General features: G+C 40.1%; 1 protein-coding gene across 18 annotated transcripts in view; it reads left to right on the top strand.

Annotated features, from left to right (window-relative positions):
- UBAP2L (ubiquitin associated protein 2 like) overlaps nt 1-26531 on the top strand; it is a 51901-nt gene that overhangs the window by 4690 nt on the left and 20680 nt on the right. For 11 of the 18 annotated variants that reach the window (XM_066362402.1, XM_066362396.1, XM_066362398.1 and 8 more), the window contains exons 2-12: nt 85-214; nt 2184-2261; nt 2812-2922; nt 10200-10368; nt 11156-11251; nt 11771-11816; nt 12692-12804; nt 15593-15652; nt 17489-17541; nt 19106-19191; nt 23898-24069. In XM_066362402.1, the coding sequence (XP_066218499.1) occupies nt 125-214; nt 2184-2261; nt 2812-2922; nt 10200-10368; nt 11156-11251; nt 11771-11816; nt 12692-12804; nt 15593-15652; nt 17489-17541; nt 19106-19191; nt 23898-24069 (1074 nt within the window). In that variant the 5' untranslated portion in view covers nt 85-124. The remainder of the gene's footprint in view (nt 1-84; nt 215-2183; nt 2262-2811; nt 2923-10199; nt 10369-11155; nt 11252-11770; nt 11817-12691; nt 12805-15592; nt 15653-17488; nt 17542-19105; nt 19192-23897; nt 24070-26531) is intronic. The other 7 variants (XM_066362408.1, XM_066362407.1, XM_066362406.1 and 4 more) reach the window with 1 other exon arrangement.

The following is a 26531-nucleotide window of genomic DNA, read 5'->3' as shown; positions in this document are numbered from 1 at the left end:
AGTGTTCAGTGAAGGTGCTGATGGAAGAGAGGCGGAAAACATTTTGCACACATTTAATATCTAAACTTCTTTTTAATCTTTCAGTATTCTACTTTGTAAATACTGTTATTTGTATATACTGTAAATGATGACGTCGGTGGGCACTAACCGAGCCCGGGGAAACTGGGAACAACCTCAAAACCAAAACCAGACACAGCACAAGCAGCGGCCACAGGTAAAGAACCCAAGAGTTAGGGATCCATGGGTAGCCTTGCTGGTTGATTTTTTTGTTTTTTTGCTAGTTGATTCTGGTTTCTGTTCAGTATAGCATCATTCTTTGCTTTGGATTATTGATTTGGATTCTTATTTTCCATTCCTTGAGTTTGTTTTTATTTTATTTTGGGCCTGGTAACTTAATGACATGCTGTAATATGCTTCCTTTTTTTTTTTTTTTGTATTTTTCTGAAGTTGGAGAGGCAGACAGACTCCTGCATGCGCCCGACTGGGATCCACCTGGCATGCCCACCAGGGGGTGATGCTCTGCCCATCTGGGGCATTGCTTTGTTGCAACCAGAGCCATTCTAGCGCCTGGGCCAACTTTTTGCTCCAGTGGAGCCTTGGCTGAGGGAGGGGAAGAGAGAGACAGAGAGGAAGGAGAGGGGGAAGGGTGGAGAAGCAAATGGGCGCCTCTCCTGTGTGCCCTGGCCGGGAATCGAACTTGGGACTCCTGCACGCCAGGTCGACGCTCCACCACTGAGCCAACCGGTCAGGGCCCTTCCATTTTTTTAAATACTGAATTATGAGGCTTGGAAAGAATGGCTATTGTGTTCTGTATCTCTTAAGATAACATTTCCCTTGTTTCATCTGGATTTTAGCAATACATTTCTTATTCCTTAGACCTTCTATCTTGACATCTCTCTGGCCCACCTTTGTCTTGCCACCTTTCACCTTTCCTTTGTTCTTCTTTTTCCTAACTTTCTTTCCTTTTTTTTTTTCTTTCTTTCTTTTCTGGTCTCATTGAAGCCTAATCTGTATTTCCATTTCCATGAGGAGTTAGCATCTTTACCATTTTCTTTCAAAATTAACAAGTGAGACACCGTAGAGTATTGTTCAGTTTGTTTGTTTTTTTATGGTAGACAAAGAGAGGGACAGATAGTGACAGACAGACAGGAAGGGAGAGGGATGAGAAGCATCAATTCTTCATTGCGGCACCTTAGTTGTTCATTGATTACTTTCTAATATGTGCCTTGATGGGAGGGGCGACACCAGCAGAGCTGGTGCAACCCCTTGCTCAAGCCAGTGACCTTGAGCTTCAAGCCAGCAAACTTTGGACTTAAGCCAGTGACCATGGGGTCCTATGATCCCATGCTTAAGCCATTGACCCGCACTTAAGCCATTGACCTCGGGGTTTTGAACCTGGGTCCTTTGTGTCCCAGGCTGACACTCTACCTGACCACTACCTGGTCAGGCGAGAATTGCTCAGTTTTAAGAAGTAAATTAGCCTCCTGGGTACTAAGGTTTATAGGGGTTTTTTTTTTTAGTTTTAGTTTTTAAGTTTGGTTTAAGTATGATGTTTTCTGTTACCAGTTTGGAATTGGTTGGTATCTAATGTGAGTGAGTTAACTTTTCATTTGGTTACGGTCAGGTAAATTGACTATGTAAGACTAGAACTTGATTCATTTTTCTTTGACTTTTCCTTCCAAGTGAACTCCTAGGAGAATTTTAGTACTTAAGTAGATTTGTATCTCAATTGGGACAGTAAAATTTGTGATATCTTATAAACATACTGGATACTCAAAAGGTATGCTGAGCCTATTTATCCTCAGACAGCCCTAGGAATAGAGGATGGCATTGGTCATTGCAGAAACAGGAACAAGGTTTGTTTACACATGACTTTGCAAATACATTAATGTGAATTAAGGTGCAGACGTTTCAAAGTGGTGCTGTGATCCCAATATGAAAGCCTCTTTAACTTTATGGTGAACATAAATGAAAAAAGTTTCCTGCTTTTTTAGAAATTATAGTGAAATAGTGGCAGTTCTACTCTTTTTTTTTTTGTCATTGTGTTTTATTACTTGGCTATTTATAACAAGGAGAGGGAAATTGAGGTGGGAGGTAAGGATGTTTTGACTATATAGGACCCTCTTATTTCTTTAAACTGTTGTTTGTTGATCATACTTTTCTGAACTTGTCTGGATTCTCAGGCCACTGCGGAACAAATTCGACTTGCACAGATGATTTCGGACCATAATGATGCTGACTTTGAGGAAAAGGTGAAACAAGTGAGTGTATTGCTAATTTGCTGTAAGCTATGGGAAGAAACATCAGGATTAATGCATAGATGCCTACCAGGGTACCTCCTACTATAGATAGTAAAAGAGTCATGACCTGAAAAAGTCTAGGTTAAGCCAATAAATAAGTCTTTTATTGTTTGATTTACTGTACGCCTTTGGACACATACCTTGTTCAGAGGTTTTATCTTAATTTTAACCTGTTCTTTAATGAATACCTTTGTTGATGCCATTTTATAGCAACTTTGAGCCATTTTGGCATCTGTGAAATGTAGAAATTCATGATATGCTGAAGCCTCTGTGTGTGTCTTGGGGTTTGATTATTAGAAGCTGTATTGTTTGATTGCTTTGTATGTAAATTCTTTTGACCCATTTTTGGTCACAGGTATTTTGGTTTTGGAACTAGAATACCAGAATTCTGCCTATTTTGCTTTTTTAAACCTGATTCTTTCAAACTCAGGTGGTATTTTCTCTTTTCTTTACCTATTTTCTTTGGGGGTGTACAGGCTTATTCATGATCACTGTGATGTCTCTTTTTCAGTTGATTGATATCACAGGCAAGAATCAAGATGAATGTGTCATTGCTTTGCATGACTGCAATGGAGATGTCAACAGAGCCATCAATGTTCTCCTGGAAGGAAACCCAGATACGGTACAGTGCTAATAAAGTATTCTAGAAAGTGGGTCTCTGGTTGAGGATAGTAATAGTCTAAAAATAGCAAATGGGGTAACTCAACTTAAAGTAGAGTAGCTTCCTCTCCAAATAGAACTGGAAACTACTTTGGAGATTGTTGCTGCCAGGTGTAAATACATAAAATTAATGTATGATAAACAGGACAAACAAAATTAGTCTCTTCTAATTGGCCTGGAATAAATTAATTCATTCTAGGCTAGTGACTGTTTTTAGGACTGGATTAGTCTGAATTAGAGGTACCATTTTATAGCTTGGCTGCTAATCATGGAAGATTTCTGCTCACCTTTTTTATTGCTATTGAGCAAAGTTATAAACTACTGGATTCTGATTTCAGCACATTCCCATCAGTATCAGCTTAGCCTTTTTCAGTACCTTTCCATCATGTGAACTTACTTCTGTTGTGGTATTAGAGAAGTAAACTTTGCAACTTGTTGACCATCCTGGAGATGATATAGGGATATCTTGGAGGAGCTCTTGCCCTAGAATTTAGAGTTTCTTTCACTTCTTTCTTTCCTTCCCACTTAAAGAGAATCATGGGTTTTTTTGTGCTTGTCTTAATCATTGTACCAAATTGTAAGTCCCTTAGCAACAGAGATTCTGCCTTACTAACCTTTGGGATGTTTCTGCAGTGCTTAGTAGAGAATGTTTTTTAAATGAGCAGTGTATCATTTTGATGTCATTTTTATTATTTATGTTGTCTTACACTGGGGACTTTTGGTTGGGATAGATAGCCAGAGTTTATTCCTTGAGTGATCAACATACTGATTTTACAGTGTCACTTTATCTAAATGTTAGAGGTTTGTCAGGTTCCTTGAGACAATAGCAAATCATGGTGGAAAACTTTTTTTTTTTTTTTTAGGATTGAAGCATTTTTATTTATTTTGTGTGTGTGTGTGTATTTTTCTGAAGCTAGAAACCGGGAGAGACAGTCAAACAGACTCCCGCATGCGCCCGACCGGGATCCACCCGGCACACCCACCAGGGGGCGATGCTCTGCCCACCAGGGGGTGATGCTCTGCCCCTCCGGGGCATCGCTCTGTTGTGACCAGAGCCACTCTAGCGCCTGGGGCAGAGGCCAAGGAGCCTTCCCCAGCGCCCGGGCCATCTTTGCTCCAATGGAGCCTCGGCTGCGGGAGGGGAAGAGAGAGACAGAGAGGAAGGAGAGGGGGAGGGGTGGAGAAGCAGATGGGCGCTTCTCCTGTGTGCCCTGGCCGGGAATCGAACCCGGGACTTCTACACGCCAGGCCAACGCTCTACCACTGAGCCAACTGGCCAGGGCGAAAACTTTTTTTTTTTTAAGGTGGAAAACTTTTTATCATGGAATTTAAATTAGTGGCTTTTCCTCTTAAAAAGTGTGGTCCTTAGTTAGATTTTACATTATTTTTAGTTAGATTTTATTTGAAAATTATTCTGACTCTGGCCAGTTTGCTCAGTCAGTTAGAGCATCATCCAGAAATGCCAAGGTTGTGGGTTCAATCCCTGGTCAGGGCCTATGCTGGAAGCAACTAATGAATGCACAGTGTAACACTAAGTGGAACAAAGAAATTTCTTTATTCCTTTCCTTTCCTTCCCTTCCTTTCCCTTCCCCTTTCCCCCTTCCCCCTTCCCCCTTCCCTTCCCTTCCCTTCCTTCCTTCCTTTTTCTCCCTCCCCCCCTTTTTCTCTTCCTCCGCCTCTCCCTTCCTCTTTCTGTTTCTCTAAAATCAATCACTAAATCAGTGGTTCTCAAACTTTTTGAAGTTGGGGCGCATTTAATATCCTGTAAATAATTGTAGGCGCACTATATACAAATTTCTGAGAAATATGTTATAATAAGTCAAATATTAAAGAAAAAATATAAAGTCCAAGAGTGCTTTTATGGTAAACAAAATAAATACGACAAAATTAAATTTATTCTAATATTAAAAAACATTTTTTTGTTACAATTTTTGAGTTATGCTTCATAAAAGAGAGGGGCTAAAAATAAAAAAATAAAGTTATCTTTTTATATATATAGATACATCCTTAGTAAGATTTAGTAAATTTGGCAGGTCCCTGCGCATATGTGTTAAGTTTTTCATTCTTGTGTTTATGAGAAACATGAGTCTGATATGTTCTAGCAGTTTCTTAAATGTTTGGGCATATATTTGAAAGGCAAACTCTCATTTTCTTGTCAATACATTGAAGAATTCCTCTCTTTGCTCTTAACTGTGTTGAGTGCAGAAAACCCCCACCATACATATCATCTTAACTTTACACTAAAAGATAGAAGAAACTTGCCTCCAGTCTTTCCAGGGAACATGGTGGGTAGTGTAAACAATCCAGCACCACAACTTAACAGCCTTTTGCAACCTAATCAGGCAAGTGAGGTGGGAGGTTGGCCAGACTGTCAGCTTACAGCCAATTCCTCACACCTCTGTCCCCCCAAAATCTAAACTCCAAAAACCCTGTTGGGTTTTTGGTCCCCAACAGGCACATATTTCTCTGGAATACCATAGGATGCACCTGGAAATCTTCTAGGGCGCACCAGTGCGCCCTGGTGCACACTTTGAGAACCACTGCGCTAAACAATAAAAAGAAAGAAAACATTTTTTTTTTTTTAAATATTTTATTTATTGATTTTTTTTAGAGAGAGGGGAGAGAGAGAGAGAGAGAGAGAGAGAAAGGGGAAGAGAAGGAAGCATCAACTCCCATATGTGCCTTGACCAGGCAAGCCCAGGGTTTCGAACCGGCAACCTCAGTGTTCCAGGTTGACGCTTTATCCCACTGCACCACCAGAGGTCAGGCCTAAGAAAGAAAACATTATTGCCTGGACAGTCATAATGGTGCCTTTGGGTCATTTTGAATTTACTCTAGAATAATTGTCTCAAGATTTGGGGGGGGTGGAGAAGTGGGACTCAGGCTTTTTAAAGTCTAATTTTTTTGCACAAGTTATATTTTGTTTCATTTTCCAGCCTCTTCTGCCTAGTGCTTCAAGAATGAACTTCCAGACTACCAAAAAAGAAAATAAACTGGAGAATGTAGGCTTATGCCACAAATAAACCTAACTACTAATGAAATCAGTGGAAAGTAAAGTCAGCTAGTAGGGATGTTAGATGTATTTGGGTGGGCAAGATTATATCAGAAAACTGGAAGTATCTTTGAGAAGATCATAGTAGTTCTATTTCCTTATAGAAGTCATCTGGTGGGGGGAGGGGAAGGGATCTAATGCCAGCAGCTGATGTATACCATAAAGGGAGAAGATGGCAGGTTTCTGAAACTTGCCAGGTTTTGAGATAGACTAGCAAAAACTCTAAAATCGAGCTGTTTTTGAGTCTGTTTTTCAGAATATCTGATGCAGATTTAGCTATAGGGTTACAATAACTTCTGAATTGAAGCCTCTGTGAGCATAAAATGAACCACTAGCTATAATTCAGAATCAGCTTGTGTTGTAAGAGTAGGCAACAAGAAGCTGCCAAGTCCTACGTGGATACTTAATCTTTTATACTTAATCTTTTTTTATTTAAATTATAACTTTTTTTAAAAATTCTTTTTTTTATAAATAAATTTTTATTTTAATGGGGTGACATCAATAAATCAGGGTACATACATTCAAAGAAAACATGTCCAGGTTATCTTGTCATTCAATTCTGTTGCATACCCATCACCCAAAGAGAGATTGTCCTCCGTCACCTTCTATCTAGTTTCTTTTCCCCTCCCCCTCTCCCTCCTTCCCTCCTCCCGCCGCCCCCCCCCCCCCCCACCGTAACCACCACACTCTTGTCCATGTCTCTTAGTCTCGTTTTTATGTCCCACCAATGTATGGAATCCTGCAGTTCTTATTTTTTTCTGATTTACTTTTATTTCACTCCGTATAATGTTATCAAGATCCCACCATTTTGTTGTAAGTGATCCGATGTCATCATTTCTTATGGCTGAATAGTGTACCATGGTGTATATGTGCCACATCTTCTTTATCTGGTCTTCTATTTTTTTTTACAGTGATTAAAGCCTTTAAGCAAATTCTTGGCCAATACATTAAATTATTACTTTTGTAAACTATTATAGACTTTAGAATATATAGATATGTTTTTGCTATAATTTTAGTTTTTAACTTTTATTTATTCTAGAGAGAGACAAACATCGATTTGTTGCTCTACCCATATATGAGTGCATTAGTTGATTCTTGTTTGTGCCCTGATTGGGGATCAAACCCACAACCATGGCATATTGGAATGATGCTCTGAGCAGCTTAGCTATCTGGCCAGGGCCTTTACTATAATTTTAAATTTGTTGAACTTAAAAATGTCAAAAATTAGTTAAAATATATAGTGCCTGAAATTTACTGTTGTAAACATTTTTAAGTGTATAACTCAGTGGCATTAACTACATTGACAAAGTTGTACAATCATTATTACTCTCCATTTTCAGGAGTTTTTCATTTCTCAGACTGAATCCAAAATGGGTTGTCTGTATTATTAAATAAAAATTCCCCTTTTCCCACTCCTGTCAGCTCCTGGTAACCTCTTCTGTTTTCATGAATTTGCATATATTAGGTACTTCATATAAGTAAAATATTTGTCCTTTTGTGTCTTTTTTCACTTAGCATAATATTTTGAAGATTCATATTGTGTATTGTGTCAGAATTCCACTTTTTTGTAAGGATTGGTAATCTAATGGATGCTACGTTTTTATTCATTCATCCATTAATGGGCACCTGGAGTTATTTGGAAGTGTAGGTACCATAGCATCTTATTTCCTGACTATTTCAGCACGCTTCACTTAAAGAAGTATGCTCTTTTATATGACCACAATATTATTATCAACCCTGAGAAAACAGTAATTCTATATTACACGTGGCTCATGTTCTTGAAAGCTGTCCAATATTAGATAGCTATTGCTGATCACCGGGGCCATTGTTGTTTGGGTTATATGGTAACTAGGATAGTAAAGATGTATCGTTTCTCCTGGAACTTTTATTTATATATATTTCCTGAAAAAATACGTGTAAATCCAGGTATGTGTATGTTTAAAACTTTTAAGTTTATAAAACTTTTTTTTTTTTTTGCCTGACCAGGCGGTGGCGCAATGGATAGAGCGTCAGACTGGGATGCATAGGACCCAGGTTCGAGACCCTGAGGTTGCCAGCTTGAGCGTGGGCTCATCTGGGTTGAGCAAAAGCTCACCAGCTTGGACTCAAGGTCACTGGCTCGAGCAAGAGGTTACTCGGTCTGCTGAAGGCCCGCGGTCAAGGCACATATGAGAAAGCAATCAATGAACAACTAAGGTGTTGCAACACGCAATGAAAAACTAATGATTGATGCTTCTCATTTCTCTTCATTCCTGTCTGTCTGTCCCTCTCTCTGACTCACTCTCTGTCTCTGTAAAAAAAAACAAACAAAAAAAACAAAACAAAACTTTTTTTTGTGGCAGAGACGTAGAGTCAGAGAGAGGGACAGATAGACAGGAAGGAAGAGAGATGCGAAACATCAATTTTTTTTTGCAGCTCCTTAGTAGTTCATTGATTGCTTTCTCATATGTGCCTTGACCAGGGTCTATAGCAGACTGAGTAACCCCTTGCTTGAGCCAGCAACCTTGGACTCAAGCTGGTGAGCTTTGCTCAAACCAGATGAGCCCGTGCTCAAGCTGGCCACCACGGGGTCTCGAACCTAGGTCCTCTATATCCCAGTCCGACGCTCTATCCACTGCGCCACCGCCTGTTCAGGCAAAACTCATTTTCTTGAGGAATAAGACTATAAAGCTTATTTTTCTTACCACGAATTTTCTTTACTGAATTCTGGAATGAATCATACTGTTTCGTTTTTTGGAAAGCTGAATTGAATTCTATCAGTTTAGGAAGTATAGGGGAGAAAACAGTGTGTCAGACTTGGATTGGAAGGCTTCTTATAGTCAGCATGTCTTAGGGCCAGGGTTGTGCCTTCCTGACTGCTAGTTGGTCTTTTAAGTCAAGGAAATTGGGGCTTGGGTGGGGAAGTAGGTATAGTTGTTGATTTTCCTCCTAAATTCAGGGTTGCTTAATTAGAGAATGTGCCTGAGTCAAATGCTGCGTACTCATCCTGAATTCAAAATTAACTTTTAGAAACTTTGTTTTTTTCTTTATTTCACATGAATAAAACTGTAAAATGTTGAGAATCACTGAATCCAAAAGAAATTAGTTTTTTCGGCTCAGGAAACACACTTGAGAACTAGGGACCGATGGCCTGACTTGCAGTGCTACAGCGGGTAAAGCGTCGACATGGAATGCTGAGGTCACTGGTTCGAAACCCTGGGCTTGCCTAGTCAAGGCACATATGGAAGTTGATACTTTCTGCTCCTCCCCCTCTTCTCTCTCTCTCTGTCTCTGTCTCCTCTCTCTAAAATGAATAAATAAAATCTAAAAATAATAGTAAAAACATGAAAGAAAAATAGAAAACTAGGGACCAGTAACTATATAGGTCCTTGGACTAATATGCCAAGTGTCTGCACTGGTTAAGGATCTCGGTGGTCCTTTTGGAAGTGATCCCTACAGTCCGTTAGCACCTCCCCCAGAGGACTTCAATTTTGCAGTGTTAGGTGTAGTTTGTTTTCAGGCTCTTTATATATCCTCCATTTAAACAGATGTACAGCTAGTGCTCAACTTACGATGACAATTGGTTCTGACAGGTCGTAACACGATTTGGTCATAAGTTGAGTAGGCTATATGTACAGTACTGTGAAATGATGTTATAAAAATTTTTAAGTCATATTTTATAATTTTCTTTCATTATTGTTATATATCATAATTTTTTTCATTTTATGCCATTTGTATCTTCTCTACACTATTTTGTTTCTTATTTTTACATTCATCAGGTTTAAGTAAAACACTGCATTACCAGTACAACTGGTTTAATATTTGCAAAACATACAAAATTACAAAATACAGGTGCATACAAAAATGCAAAATACAGGTGTAAAAAATACCATAGGAAACATTTTCCAAATTGCAAAACATATCAAAATATATAAACATGTACGAAACATTTTATTGGCCAGCACTGTCGTACGCCCAGCTGGGCAACGCTTGCGCTGCCAGACGAGGAGCAGTTGTGGCTAGTGATTGTGGTTGTAAAGTCGAATGGTCGTAAGTTGCATAGGTTGTAAGTTGATCAATACCTGTAAACTAATTAGAAGTATCTTAGACTTGGATGCTGAGAGAACAGTTAACAGTTGTCCCAGCTTTTATCTCTGGTTTCTTTATAGCAGTCCATGCTGATTAGATATGAATGCTCTGCCCTTTAGCATTCCTGGGAGATGGTCGGGAAGAAGAAGGGAGTCTCAGGACAGAAGGATGGTGGCCAAACGGAATCCAATGAAGAAAGCAAAGAAAATCGAGACCGGGACAGAGACTATAGTCGACGACGTGGTGGGCCACCAAGACGGGGAAGAGGTGCCAGCCGTGGACGAGAGTGTATGCATGGGGCTTTAACAAACCAGCTGTGGGTCGTTAATGTCTAGATTTCAGGGGTGTCAAGGTGCTGTTAGGCAGGACCTAGTAACCAGTATATTACCTTTTTGATTTTTCTTGCCTTTATCTGTTCTTAGACCTTGGCATTTCTTACATTAGCTTTTTTTCCTTTCCTTTATTTTTTTAACTTAGAAATTAAATTTAATGGGATGACATTGGTCCATAGGAACATATAGGTTTCAAGTATACATCTCCATAGCATGTAAATTATTCATTGTGTTGTGTGGCCATCACTCAAAGTCAAAGTATTGTCTGTTACCATATATTTGTCTCCCTTTACTCCCCTTCCCCTCCCCCTTGTGGTAACCACTTCACTTTTGTCTATGTCCATGACTTTTAGTTTTATATCCCACCTATGTGTGAAATTATGTAGTTCTTAGCTTTTTTATAATTATTTAGCTTAACATAATATTCTTAAGGTCCATTTATGTCATCACAAATGGCAGTATTTTATCATTTCTTATGTCTGAGTCGTATTTCCTTGTATATACATTAGCATTTTCTAACAGCAGCTGCTGGCTTGGTATGAAATTACCCTGTGACCATTTGTACAGTTTGACTTACAGCTCTCTGTTGTGGTTTTATCACCATTTCCCTAGTAGTAATTATGTCCCATCCTTCCAACTCCTTTCTCTTGTTTTTTTCTTCCCACCAGTATACATACATACCATTTATATATTTCCATATGTTCTATTGACTCTTTCTTGGCCATCTGTGTTTTTTCCCCCAGTCCGGGGTCAGGAAAATGGATTAGATGGCACCAAGAGTGGAGGGCCTTCTGGAAGAGGCACAGAAAGAGGCAGAAGAGGTCGTGGACGAGGCAGAGGTGATCAATTTGGTGGGGTATTGAAATACTTCTACTAGTTTTGTAGGTTTACATCAGTGTTTTTCAACCACTGGTCTGCAGAAGTTAACCACCCTGATATGTTGTATGAATATTCTAGACACTGATTATAGATTCTAATTTTTATACACCAGGATGATTAATTCTTTCATGGACCAGAGGTTGAAAAACACTGGTCTACATTATTTAAAATTCACATGGAGTCTAGTTCCCTTAATTGTTGAGGTGTCATGAAAATTTTAAAGGTTGCTAAGTGGGCAGTGAGAAGATGAATGTTGTTTCCTCTAGTTCTTTTGTTGATATTACTGTGTTTGCTTGAAGACCCAGCAGTCTGATCAGCAAAAGAACACTGTCAATAGTGATGTTCTACTGTTACATTATCTGGTGTACTACAGAATAAGAAAAAACATCTGATAATATCAACTGCTTATTCCAGAGCTGCTTCAGTCACAAGGCTGTTTTGTTTTAACTTCTAAAATATTTCTCTTTCTGTTTCCTTAGGTGGCTCTGGTAGGCGGGGAGGAAGGTTTTCTGCTCAAGGAATGGGGTAAGTTTCATTGATCCAATGTTTTGGGTTTTTTTAAATTTTTTTTTTTTACAGGGATCTGTAAAAAAGAGTCAGAGCAAGGGATAGATAGGGACAGACAGACAGGAACGGAGAGAGATGAGAAGCATCAATCATCAGTTTTTCATTGCGACACCTTAGTTGTTCATTGATTGCTCTCATATGTGTCTTGGCCATGGGGCTACAGCAGACAGAGTAACCTCTTGCTCGAGCCAGCGACCTTGGGTCCAAGCTGGTGAGTTTTGCTCAAGCCAGATGAGCCTGCACTCAAGCTGGCGACCTCTTAGTCTCGAACCTGGGTCCTCGGAATCTCAGTCCAACGTTCTATTCACTGCACCACCGCCTGGTCAGGCAATCCAATGTTAATAGTCTTTAATTTTTTTCCCTAAGCATCACCATAATATTTTAGAGTAGCTGATTGATATTCTGAGGATAATAGTAGGCAGCCCTTAACCAAAATGTAATTAAAAAAAAAAAAGATGTTTATACTATTTAATCAGAAAGGTGTGTAGACTTAGGGTTTATATTTTAGGACTAAGTATTTATCATCTAGATCATTATCTCTTATTACATAGTTTCATTGAATGCATATACCTACTATCTTCCTAAAATCTTCATGTGGATTTTATTATTATTGGCGTCCTGACCCAAAATGGATATATCATGAAATTTTAGGTAGGCTGATAGGTAAGGAAAAGTTGACAGCATATGTTTTAGAAAAGTGGCTGCGATTGATTTGTACTAGGAAAGGGAGAGCGATGATTCTGTTGCCCTCCTCTTTTTAGTTTTTTCTTGATGCTGTTAAGATGTCAGAGACTCTTTTAAGCTTTTTGTTGTTGTCCACCCCCCCCCCCCAGAACCTTTAACCCAGCTGATTATGCAGAGCCAGCCAATACTGATGATAACTATGGCAATAATAGTGGCAATACGTGGAACAACACTGGCCACTTCGAGCCAGATGATGGGACGAGTGAGTGACTGTTTATTATTCATTTCTTGTCTCTGGGAACCTAAGGAAATAATTTTTTTTGAGGTTATAGTTACATAAAGTGGAGGAATAGTTTTTGGGTGCAGAGATGGGGGAAAGGGAGAAAATCACACTTGAATTACTGTGTATTCTTTTTACTTAATTGTGTTAGTGGGCACATTGTACTAACTATTTCACCTGACCTTCATCACTATTTTACAATAGACATTATTTATTATCACTTTCCGGATGACAAAACTTAGACTGAAAGAGCAGTGAAGATATTTGTCAGTATTTGAACTTAGAATTATTTTACTATAATTATTTGTATTTCCTAGTGTTTCTGTTAGGGTAACTAGCTTTGCCTTATGAAAAGATATCCCAAATTAATTAACCAAGTCACTACTTACAGAGATAAAGAGTGTCTAGATTCAAAGCCTACTGTCAGTTTATTTTCTGATACTGAGATAGGAGTGTCTTTCTCCCTTTCATTTTTGGGAAATCTCAGTATCTGGGCAACAAGGAAATTTTGAGATTTTCTAGCTCTCTTTGCTGGACAGTCTTCTGGCTGTGGTAAAGTGTTACGGGGTTTTAATAAGATTGCTTTTTTTGTTAGCTGACTTTGGTGCCTCTATTTTGGTAGGGTATATATATTTAAGGTTATGTTATGCTTGTGGGATTTACCAAGATGTATTGGGAGTAAGATACTTTTACTGCTATAAATAAGCACAGCCTCTGAGCTTCAGAGTACTTGGTCTTACGAGATCAGGTACCACCTTCTGGCTGTGCCAGCACATACAGAGCCTGAGACTGTTTTTCTTTGCTAAAGGAGGGAATGAGTTAATATGTAGTAGGGCAGGAAATAGGTTCTTTGACTCCTTAACCATTTAAATTTGCCTTTCCCCTTTTTAAATGTCAGTGATCTTTATCTCTGTGTCTTTGGTAGGGTCTTTGGCACAGCTTCTCATCTACAACCCACAAGATGTTACATACACTTCACTTCAGGTCCTAAATGTTTCTTGCTTTTCATTTACCAGGTTATGTTTATTTGGAATACAACTTTCCAGTTGGTGGAGGCTAGAGTTAAGTTATTGGCAAGAATAGAGAGCTTTGTGAATTCTTCTGTTTGGCTATGAAATGCCCTTTTCTTTTTCTTTCTTTTTTTTTCTTTTTTCTTTTTCTTTTTTTTTTTTAAGTGAGAGGAGGGGAGATAGAAAGATTCCTGCATGTGCCTGACCAGGATCCACCTGGCATTCCTCATCTGGGGCCAATGCTTGAACCAGTCATGCCACTGGCTATGAGAGGGAGAGAGGGAAAGGGGAGGGGGAGGGGAGAGTGGAAGGTAAGCAGATGGTTGCTTCTCATGTGTGCCCTGACTTGAATTGAACCTGGGATATCCTCATGCTGGGTCAACACTCTATCCACTGAGGCAAACCTGCCAGGGCTTTTTTTTTTTTTTTTTAAGATTTATTGGTTTATGTGGAGGGAAGGGCATGAGAAGTAGTTGCCTCACTCTGGTTGTTTATTGGTTGCTTATTGTATGCGCCTAGACCAGGCAAGCCCAGGGTTTTGAACTAGTGACCTCAGTTTTTCAGGTCAGCACTCTAACACAGGCCTCTATTTCTTTAAATTGATTTTAGAGAGAGAGAAACATCAATTTGTTGTTTTACTTACTTATGCACTCATTGGTTGATTCTTGAATGTGCTCTGATTGAGGTTTGAATGCACAACCGTGGCATAATAGGATGATGCTCTGAGCTACCCGGCCAGGGCCTATCCTTTTCTAGTTTAACTTTCTATATTTTGGAGGCATTAGAACTGGTCTTTATTCATTTCTTGATGGCTTTGTAGAGGCAGTGGTAGCAGTCTAAATAATATAAGTTACTATTTTTGAGCTCTAGTTCTTGGGTATTTGGCCTTTTTTTTTTTTTTTTTTTGGTATTTTTCTGAAGTGAGAAGCAGGGAGGCAGAGAGAAACTCCTGCATGTGCCCAATCAGGATCCACCCGGCATGCCCACCAGGGGGCGATGCTCTGCTCATGTGGGGTGTTGCTCCTTTGTAATCAGAGCCATTCTAGCACCTGAGGTGGAGGCCAGAGAGCCATTCTTAGTGCTTGGGCCAAGTTTGCTTCAGTGGAGCCTTGACTGCGGGAGAGGAAGAGAGAGACCAGAGAAAAAGGAGAGGGGAAGGGTGGAGAGCAGATGGGTGCTTCTCCTGTGTGCCCTGGCTGGGAATTGAACCTGAGACATCTACATGCTGGGCTGACACTCTGTTGCTGGGCCAACTGGCCAGGTCCAGTATTTGGCTTTTTATCACTGGTAGAAAAGATGATAGAAGTTAAGGGATTTATTCAGTTGTGGATAGAAAATGAGGCATGAAGTCCCAGTCCTGGATTGAAAACCTTAGCATTTCAACAAGGATCTGGTTGGAAAAACAGAAGATGTATCTTTATTTTCTACTGAGTAGAGAATCGCAGATTTGAGGAGGCTACAATCAGAAATCAGTGGTTTGTGGCTGAATGGAAAAATTATGTAATGTTGCTGTCATCTTAGTATAAGTGTAGTAACATGTATTCTCATTGTTAGTTTCACAGTAATGAACTTACCTTTATGCATGATCTTTTTATGTTTTCATGATAAAACTTAAATCCTTTTTTAATTTAAAAAGAAATTCAAACCTACCCTTAAAATATCCACAGGTACACTGGGAATTGTGTATTGGGGGCAAATATTCTCATTCACAAGTAAAATTTCACTGGTTGTTTTTTCTTTTCTTTTCTTTTTTGTTTCAGGACTTGATTTCATTGGGGTTGAGGGGTCAAATTATCCCCGAAAATTTGAGACTGCTCCTGGTATGATACATCCAGGCGCCTAACTGCCCCGGATATTTTTATAGATTTTTATGAACTGAAATATCTGTGGATATGTCATTTTTCTGTCTTCTGCTTTTTCTCTGTCTTTGTCTGCCATATTCTATACCTGTTTTTGCTTTGTAAGATTTTTGTTCACTTAATGAATACTTAACATTGACTGTGCTTTTTCTGCTGATGGAATGGAAACCCTTATCTGTTGTTCAGAACATTTACACTCTTTCTGTTCCTTAATGCTTCTTCAACGTACTCCTCTTCCTCAGTCATTTTCAAATATCCTATCTAAGAAAATATCAACTAGGAATCTACATTCTTTTCTATCCCAGATATAGTTGCCAGAGTGCAGAAAATAAAATTCTTGCATTGAGAGATTGTCTCCCAACAGTAAATAACTTCTCAGGTTACTTCCAACTCTAGGATTGTGTATATGCATTAACTCAGATCTTGGGTTCCATTTGGATGAATACCAATGGTCAGGAAGAGTGGTGTCACCAGAGAGGGAAAAGAAAATGTGGTTTATAACTTGTCTAAACTGAGATTGGACTTCAGTTTTATTCAAAGAACATTGTCAGTAGAAAATGGTTTGGGATTTCCCTGGTGCAATTTTAACGTCCTGGGAAAGGCATTACAATGAATATATTTTTTTTCTAGGAAATAGAATTTTTCATTATTAAATGTTTAGAAGAATTTCAGATGGCTTTTGTAGATGTTAGAATATTTCTCTTCAGTGACGATGAAATATCTGAATGCCTGACTTTCATTTTTGTAAGAAGCTTTTTCCATTTAGAGTTCTTTGAGTTATTTTATGTATCAATATATAGTGTTGTTCTAGAGAAGAAAATATTAAGTGTTCTTATCCCTTCTACAGATAGGTTTTTATTTCTTATTGTGGTCCTTTGGTCAAAGGGAAGAATCCTGTTTCTCACTGAAACTCTCACCCATATTCCTTAAGAAAGTTCAGGTCCTTTTAAGGATATGTGTACACATGAAGCATAATAAGGGGAATGTGGAAGGTGGTTTGATTGCTATGAATCTCTCTTGTAGAAACTTTATTCTAGCTTTGTTATTACCAACATGAGGAGAGTGTACACCCCCATTGTCTGCTGTGCCCTCAGCAGGTTACATTTCATGTATGATTAGGAGTAAGAGAATAACTAGCACACATATTTGAAATTTTTATTTTTTATTTTTGTCCAATGTCTTCTGAAAAGAGCAGATCTATAGGGATTCCTTATAGTTAAACCAATGAGATCTATAAACTTTATTTCTGCTGAGTATGCATTTTTAAATAAAATTCCAGTGGCAGCTAGTTGTCAGTGCTCTTAGTATGGATTTCAGCCTTCCTTCTTCACCGCTTTTTCACTGTCACATGGGCAGACATTTGTGTTCCTCTATCACTGCTGCCATCTCTCTTTAGACTGGCTGTAGTATTGTGTTATACCAGATAAATAGGTGGAGTTTTGTTCTGGTTTTAATTGGTTGGTGCCATTTCACTGAATTGACCACTCACTAAGTCAGATTGCCTGGAACATTGGGTTTGTTCGGGTCTCTTGCTCTCTCGCATTTTCTTGCTCTTTCTCTCTTTGCTGTACATGTTACAAAGACTGACTGTAGCTGTGAAATCATAATCTTATTAGAACCCTGGTGTTCTGAGATATGCCTTTCAAAATAGTCTTTTCTTCCTTCTGAAGCCCAAGAATCCCTTCTGATTATTAAATTCTGGTTACACTTTTGGCTGCCAAATATGTTAATGCATTAGTGTTTTCTGCACGTGCTATGTACTGGCACTTAAATTTACTGTTCTCTCTTTATTCTCAGGTGCATGGAGGACTGCAACAGAGGAGTGGGGAACTGAAGATTGGAATGAAGATGTAGGTATTTCCAGGTCATTTTTCTTTAGTGCCTTCTATCCCTACGTGGTGTTTAGGGATAGAAAAAATGGGTATGTTTCTACCCCCAAAATTCATCCTTAAGATTCTGACCCAAAACTTTTACATCCAAAATAGTGTTCTGAGCCAGAACATTTCACATATGTTATATGAAGGAGACTGGGCATGAACAGGACTCTGTGGAACCAGACTATGGAAAGGGCAAGTGCACTTGTGTAAGTCCAAATATCTGATTGTCGGATTTATCCCAGGAAGAGATGGTGGTTGGGTAGGGCACTGGAGATGGAGTTAGGTAGTGAATTAACAGCTACCGGTGGCACATGACTCTACCTGGAACAGTTTGCTATAGAGCTCACATTGAAGCATTGGTACATGGTCCTGGAATTGCTTGGAGGTGGATACTGAGGGAGATTTAAAGTGCCAAGTCCTCAAGTCTTATCATCTGATTGGCTCTGGAACCTTTTTAAGTTACTTGAAGCCCAACTTTCTAAGTGTAATTGAGATGAAGATGTAGACTTGGCTTTATCCCAGCATTACTCAACTTGGAAACCTCATAGATGGGTGGTATAGGTGGCATACAAACAAGTTCTATGAATTCACCGGAGTAGAACCCGAGTAAAAGAATTTTGCTGATTCCTGGTCACCTCAAGCTTTTGCTGTGAATAATAGTTTTCAGTGATCATGGGCAAACTTCCATTTTAACATATTTTAATTTGCTTATACTCATATGTTCAGGCAACAAAGATCTTTATGGTAAGAGGAAATGATATATTAAACTGTTTTGGTTGCTAGACCTGAGTTTTAAAAGTTTCAGGTGCATCAGCATCAGAGTGATTATTTTCTGTTGTAGCTGAGCTAGACTGACTGCCTTGTGATAATCTCTTAAAATCTGGCTCATCTGCTTAAGCAACTTTCGAAGAATGATACATACTGTTTTTAAAGGAGAGATTTTAAAAAGTCAAAATAAAACAAAATCAGCTTTTGAATAGTATGAGAAATTAATCCCTATAATTGCTTACCTGGATTTAGTGTCTTATAGTGGAGAGATTAGGTGTACTAAAGTCAGTTGTAAAGCAGAAATTGCATATGGGTAAAATTAGCCCTAAAAAGACCTTAACTTGGGCCTTACTGCTTAAAAACCAAAAATAAACTGTTTTATTTCTATCTTTGTCTTAGCCAAGTATGGTTTGTGTAGAGATGGGAGTGGGGAACTGTAATGGGAAAATGAAAAGGGCTTTCTCTGTTTTTCTGTTTAGCAAGTATTTCACCTTTATGTAAGTTTAGTGTGTATATTATGTGACTCTACTGTATACTTTTGGGTTTCTTGATTTTACTTCTCTCTTTTGATAAAATCATGAAGCATTTATTAGAAGGGGCTTCAAAGTCAGTCTATTCAGGATTCCTCAGAGTAGTTTCCTCTTCAATGGGTTTTCCTCAGAGTAGTTTCCTCTTCAATGGGTTTTCCTTTTTTCTTGATGATCTCCCCTTATGTCAGGATTCTTATTGTAACTTAACACCAGGAGTGACTAATTTCTCTGTTTTCCAGCTTTCTGAGACCAAGATCTTCACTGCTTCTAATGTGTCTTCAGTGCCTCTGCCTGCAGAGAATGTGACAATCACTGCTGGTCAGAGGCAAGTGTGTGGTAAAATTCAGTATCTCCACCCAAAGGTATCTGCTGAGATAGCTGTAAGGAAAAGTGGCACTGGGCCTTTACAAGCTCCCATAGTGTTGGTAGTAATGAAAACCAAATCAGATTAGTTACCTTTTTAGTTGAATGATGGATTTATAAGAGGTTTTTTTTTAAGATTTTATTTATTCATTTTAGAGAGGGAGAACAGTGAGAGAAAGAACAGGGGGAGAAGCAGGAAACATCAGCTCCCATATGTGCCTTGACCAGGCAAACCTGGGGTTTCAAACTGGCAACCTCAGCGTTCCAGGTTGATGCTTTTCCACTGCGCCACCACAGGTCAGGCAGATTTATAAGATTTGATACTAGTTTATCTACTGACTGAAAAGTCAGTATGCAGTATTACAATTTTAACATTGATTCTTCTCCCACGTAGTCATTTAATTACATAGGTAAGCATCACAGGCATTGATTAAAACTTAGCATGAATCCTGGCCTGATAGCTCGGTTGGTTTGAACATTGTCTGAAGTGCAGAGGTTGCCAGTTCATTCCCAGTCCGGGCACATACAGGAGCAGATTGATGTTTCTCTCTCTACCCCCCCCCCACCGTCTCCCTCTCCCCCTCTCTTGCCCTCTCTTCTTCTCCCCCCCCCCTTTCTCTCCCTCTCCCCCTCTGTTCCTCTCTTAAATAAAAAAATAAAAACCAAAAACAGCATAAGTCTGACCTGTGGTGGCATAGTAGATAAAGCATCCACCTGGAATGTTGAGGTCATTGGTTTGAAACCCTGGGCTTGCCCAGTTAAGGCACATATGAGAAGCAACTTCTATAGGTAGTTGATGCTTCCGCCTCATACCCCACCTTCTTCTCTTTTTCTATCCTCTCTCTAAAATCAATAAATAAAATCTTTCAAAGTAATAAATAAAAACAGCATGACAGCCCTGGCCGGTTGGCTCAGCGGTAGAGCGTCGGCCTAGCGTGCGGAGGACCCGGGTTCGATTCCCGGCCAGGGCACACAGGAGAAGCGCCCATTTGCTTCTCCACCCCTCCGCCGCGCTTTCCTCTCTCTCTCTCTCTTCCCCTCCCGCAGCCAAGGCTCCATTGGAGCAAAGATGGCCCGGGCACTGGGGATGGCTCTGTGGCCTCTGCCTCAGGCGCTAGAGTGGCTCTGGTCGCAACATGGCGACGCCCAGGATGGGCAGAGCATCGCCCCCTGGTGGACAGAGCGTCGCCCCTGGTGGGCGTGCCGGGTGGATCCCGGTTGGGCGCATGCGGGAGTCTGTCTGACTGTCTCTCCCTGTTTCCAAGCTTCAGAAAAATGAAAAAAGAGAAAAAAAAAAACAAAAACTTAGCATGACATAGTTTGTCTTGTGGAGAAGAACTCAAAGTGGAAGTGTTTTTATTTCTAAATTTGTTTTATTTTTTTACATATAATTTTTTAGTAAGAGACAGAGAGAGGAATAGATAGGGAGAGATGAGAAGCATCAATTCTTCATCGTGGCACCTTAGTGGCTCTTTGATTGTTTTCTCTTATGTGCCTTGATTGGGGAGCTCCAGCCCAGCCAGTGAATGACCCCTTGGCTCAAGCCAACAATCATGGGGTCATGTCCATGATCCCACACTCAAGCTGGTAACCCTGTGCTCAGGCTGGTGAGCCTGCACTCAAGCCGGATGAGCCCACGCTTGAGCAGGCAACCTCAAGATTTTGAACCTAGGTTCTGTGTTCCTAGTCCAACACTCTGTCCACTGTGCTACTGCCTGATCAGGTCTAAATTTGCTTTATAATTATGATCTTGGTCCACTGAACCCACTGAGTATAGTCATCCTTTTTTTACTCTAGGATCTGGCTAGTGATTTTTAAAACTTGAACCTCAGTATTGGGGTCAGTAGAAAGGGTACCATCATCAGGGAATGTTTTTATCCCCTGAAAATCTCTTGGATTATTTCTAGATCTGAGTATGATCACTGTTGACTCAGAAAGTTCTAAAGATAGGAGTGGGATGTTCAGGATATTGAACTAGTGGTAATGTTTATTTTTTTCTGATACCAACTAATTGTCCATTTATTCACACCAGTTCTGCAGTTCTATGACACCAAGTTCAGCAATTTAATTCTGACACTAACCAGAGTTGTTAGCACAGACCCAAGTTAATGGCTCAGTCCCACAAGACTGCCCTTGCTTCACACGTCAGCTGCAAATGCGTGCCCAGGTTGTTACCCATGCTTCTTCCCTGCTGCTACAAATTTGGAGGTGTTCCCACAGGTCCCTTCTGAGGTTTAATAATTTGTTAGAATGACTCAGTATTCAGGAATTTTTTCTTGCCATTACTGGTCTATTATAACCAGTACTCAGGAACAGCCAAATGGAAGAGATACATAGGGCCGAATATGGGAGTAGGGTACAGAGTTTCCATGCCCTCTGATTGTGTTGCCTTCCCAAGCACATTGATGTGCTCACCTACCCCGCGCTTACTATTATCTCATTGTTCAAGAGTATTTTATCAGTTTCATTACATAGGCATGATTGATTAAGTCATTTGTAATTTGGTTTAATCTTCAGCTCACCTCTGTAGAAGTGGGTGGGATATAGAAGGGCTAAATGTTCTAACCGTCTGATCACATTTTCGGTGTTTCTGGTCACCAGATCCTGTTTTGAAGCTCTGGGAGGCAACATCCTGAATAACCTCATGGTTTAAAGGGGTTCATGAGTAACAAAAGATCACTCTATGACTCAGGAAATTTTAAGGGTTTTAGGCACTCTGTACCAAAAACTGGGGGCAAAGCGCAGATATATATATGTAAATAATATATATACATATATAATATATATTTTTTTAGCCTGACTAGGCGGTGGTGCAGTGGATAGAGCGTTGGACTGGGATGCTGAGGACCCAGGTTCGAGACCCCGAGGTCGCCAGCTTGAGTGCGTGCTCATCTGGTTTGAGCAAAAAGCTCACCAGCTTGGGCCCAGGGTCACTGACTCAAGCAAGGGGTTACTCGGTCTGCTGAAGGCCTGCGGTCAAGGCACATATGAGAAAGCAATCAATGAACAACTAAGGTGTCACAACGAAAAACTGATGATTGATGCTTCTCATCTCTCCATTCCTGTCTGTCCATGTCTATCCCTCTCTCTGACTCTCTGTCTCTGTAAAAAAAGAAAAAAAAAGATGTAGATATATATATATATATATATATATATCTACATCTTTTTTTTTTTTTAAGTGAGAGGAGGGGAGATAGACACACTTCCGCATGTACCCTGACCAGGCTCCACCCTGCAACCCCTTTTGGGCAAATGCTCGAATCAGCTGAGCTGTCCTCAGCAACTGAGGCCAATGCTCAGACCAGCCGAGCTATCTTCAGTGCCCGGCGCCGACACTCAAACCAGTTGAGCCACTAGCTCAAGAGGGGAAGAAAGAGAGAAGGGGGAGAGGGAGGGGAAGAGAAGGAGATGGTCACTTCTCACGTGTGTCCTGATTGGGGATTGAACTTGGGACATCCTCACGCTGGGCCAACGTTCTACCCACTGGGCACACCAGCCAGGGCAACAAATACACTGCTCACAAAAATTTATTTCAAAATGAATATGAAGCAATAAAATATTCCCTAATTTTTGTGAGCAGTGTATATATTTCTATTATATATAGGTAACTTGAAATTTCATGCAAGTTAGGAAAGAATTCCTCAAACCTTTCTTATTCCAAAGCCACTTAAAGATGCCAGCATTCCAGCATATTCCTTTACATATTAAATATTGGTAATGGCAGGTATTCAGTATTAAAAAACCATGGGTCTGATTAGTGGTGGTGCAGTGTATAGACTGTTGAACTGGGATGCTGAGGTCCCAGGTTTGGAACTCCAAGATTGCTGGCTTGAGTGCAGGTTCATCAGCTTTAGTGTGGGGTTGCTGGCTTGAGCACAGGATTATCAACATGAACTCATGGTCTTTGGCATGAACCCAAAGGTTGCTGGCTTGAAGCCCAAGGTCGCTGGCTTGAGCAAGGGGTCACTGGTTCGGACTTGAGCCCCTTCCCTCAAGGGCTACCCTCATCTCCCATCAAGGCATGTGTGAGAAGTAATCAATGAACAAACTAAAATACTGCAGCTACGATTTGATGCTTCTCATCTCTGTCCCTTCCTGTCTCTGTCTCTCTTGCTTTAAAAAAAAAATCATGGGTAAAAATTAGTAACTTTTGGTCCAGTTATCAAACTGTTGTATTAAAATTTTCATTTGATATTTCATTAAATTCATTTTACTAAGAATATTTAAATAACATTATGATTGGTAACATCATTAGATCATAACTAGAAACAGTAGCTGCTTTGGCTGGGTAACTCGTTTGGAGCATTGTCCCATTTGGAGTGTTGGCCCAGTGCACCGGTGTTGTGGGTTTGATCCTCAGTTGGGGCACATGCAGGGATCTACCAGTGAGTGCATGGATGGATGAAACAACGAATAGATGTTTCTCTCTCCCCCACTTTTCTCTCTCTCTCTCTCTCTCTCTCTCTCTAAAAGCAATAAATTAAAAAAATATAGCTAGATACTATAATAACTCTTATGTATCAATGATCGGTAAATTAAGCATTTCAGTCAGGAATTTGTGTTTCTGGGGAGTGACTTCGTTTTAATCTAATCATAATCTGAGTTGGGTGTTGGGGATTGCTAGAATGTTCAGTCTTACTCATCAATATCCTGTCTTCTCTCCACTAGAATTGACCTTGCTGTTCTGTTGGGGAAGACACCATCTTCAATGGAGAATGATTCATCTAATCTGGATCCATCTCAGGCTCCTTCTCTTGCCCAGCCTTTGGTGTTCAGTAACTCGAAGCAGAATACCATATCACAGCCTGCTTCAGGGAACACATTTTCTCATCACAGTATGGTGAGTCAGAAACATGGTGTATCCTAACCAAACTTTCCTGCCAAACCCTACCCATGTATACAGTAATTCCTTTCTGTGATAGTCAGAAGTTTGAGGCAGGGTAAAGCATATTCTCTTTTGTCTTCTTAAGTAGCTCTGGGTGTACAGAAGTTTAGTTGGGTAGTTAGGGATAGTTCTAGGAGAGGACTTAGCTTTGACATACTGGACTTGATAAAAATGAGTTAACATAATATTTTGAATACTCATTGTGCTAAACATTATGTTTTTGTTTTGTTTTGTTTTTCTTTTGACAGAGAGACAGCTAGAGGCAGGCAGACAGGAAGGGAGAGAGATGAGAAGCATCAATTTTTCAGTGCTGCACCTTAGTTGTTCATTGATTGCTTTCTCATATGTGCCTTGACTGGGGGCTATAGCAGAGTGAGTGACCCCTTGCTCAAGCCAGCGACCATGGGGTCATGTCTGTGATCTCATGCTCTCAAGCCAGAGACCCTACACTTAAGCTGTGCTCAAGCCGGAGACCTCAGGGTTTTTATTTTATTTTATTTTATTTTTTTGTCAGAGAGGATAGACAGGGACAGACAGACAGGAACAGAGAGATAAGTTTTTCGTTGTACGTTGCAACACCTTAATTGTTCATTGATTCCTTTCTCATACGTGCCTTCGCAGACCGAGTAACCCCTATGCTTGAGCCAGCAAGCTTGGGCTCAAGCTGGTGAGCTTTTTGCTCAAACCAGATGAGCCCGCGCTCAAGCTGGTGACCTCGGGGTCTCGAACCTGGGTCCTTCCGCATCCCAGTCTGATGCTCTATCCACTGCGCCACCGCCCAGTCAGGCAGACCTCAGGGTTTTAAACCTGGGTCCTCCGCATCCTGGTCTGATGCTCTATCCACTGTGCCACTGCCTGGTCAGGCTGTTTGCTATACTTGAAGAAACAAAATCAGTGACATCACCAGATTTAAAAAAAAATTTTTTTTTTTTGTGAGAGAAAGGGACAGATAGGGACAGACAGACAGGAAGAGAGATGAAAAGCATTAACTCATAGTAGTGGCACCTTAGTTCATTAATTGCTTTCTTGTGTGTTCCTTGACTGGGGGTTCCAGCCAAGCCAGTGACCCTTTGCTCAAGCCAGGGACCTTGGGCTTAAGCCAGCGACCTTTGGACTAAAGCCAGTGACCAAGGAGTCATGTCTATGATCCCATGCTTAAGTTGGTGAGCCCGCACTCAAGCTGGTAACCTTGGGGTTTTGAACGTGGGTCCTTAGCATCCCAGTCCAATGCTCTATGTATTGCGCCACCACCTGGTTGGGCTCTATGCCTTTCATTTAATGCTTTGTACTTGCGGAATATTTAGTAATCATTGCTGTGTGAGGTCATATTTGTCACAGCCCCATACTTTTAACTAGACTTCTGATGGGCTTTTTTGTTTATTTGTATACTCTTGGGATGTAGACTGAAATGAGGAAAAATGTCTTACCCTGAGTTGGACAGACTGGTTCTATAGAAATTATTTTTTAGTCGTGTTGATCATATGGTTAAATAAGAACTTAAGGAAAACAAGATTAAATCTCCTTGGAGGTTTTTTAGAATAGTCAAAGTACGTGGTTTCATCTTCTGGACTAGACTGATAGTTTTACTTGGTAATAGGGCATAGGGAGAATCTCTCAGAAGCATTAAGAGTAAATTTTTTTTTTAATTTTTTATTCATTTTAGAGAGGAGAGAGAGAGTGAGAGAGAGAGAGAGGAGAGAGAGAGAGAGAGAGAGAGAGAAGGGGGGAGGAGCTGGAAGCATCAACTCCCATATGTGCCTTGACCAGGAGAGAGAGAGAGAGAGAAGGGGGGAGGAGCTGGAAGCATCAACTCCCATATGTGCCTTGACCAGGCAAGCCCAGGGTTTCGAACCGGTGAACTCAACATTTCCAGGTTGACACTTTATCCACTGCGCCACCACAGGTCAGGCTAAGAGTAAATTTTGCTTTGTTATCATGATTATCCTGTAGAACTTGGATACACACAGAGAAAACAATGGAATCATATCGATTCATTGTTTGATTGTCTAGTGCAGAAATTGGGCCCGTAAAGGTGTCTTTGCTTCTATGCTACTTATTAGCAGTCTTGAGATGAGGCTTCAGTTAGTTGTTTTTGTTCCTTTTAAACTGTGTAGTGGAAAGGGCAAGGACCTTAATAGCTAAAATGAAATTTTATATGAATTTCATATTAATTAATTAGTATTGGTTGCCCTGGTGGGATAGCTCAGTTAGTTAGACCATCATCCCAATATGCAGGGATTTTCGGTTCCATCCCCAGTCAGGACACATACAGAAACAGATGTCTTTCTTTCTCCCTTTCTCCTTTAAAAAAATAAAAATATTTTATTTAAAACTTTAGAAGGGGAAATATTCTCTAGTTATTAGAACTTTATCCCTGAGATGAGGGAGGGGAGTGCTGATAAAGGTATGAATTTTAA

This window comes from Saccopteryx leptura, chromosome 2 (assembly GCF_036850995.1).
Source record: "Saccopteryx leptura isolate mSacLep1 chromosome 2, mSacLep1_pri_phased_curated, whole genome shotgun sequence".
Taxonomy (NCBI): Eukaryota; Metazoa; Chordata; class Mammalia; order Chiroptera; family Emballonuridae; genus Saccopteryx; species Saccopteryx leptura.
Note: the sequence above shows the minus strand (reverse complement) of the source record. Positions and strands in the feature narration are given on the sequence as shown.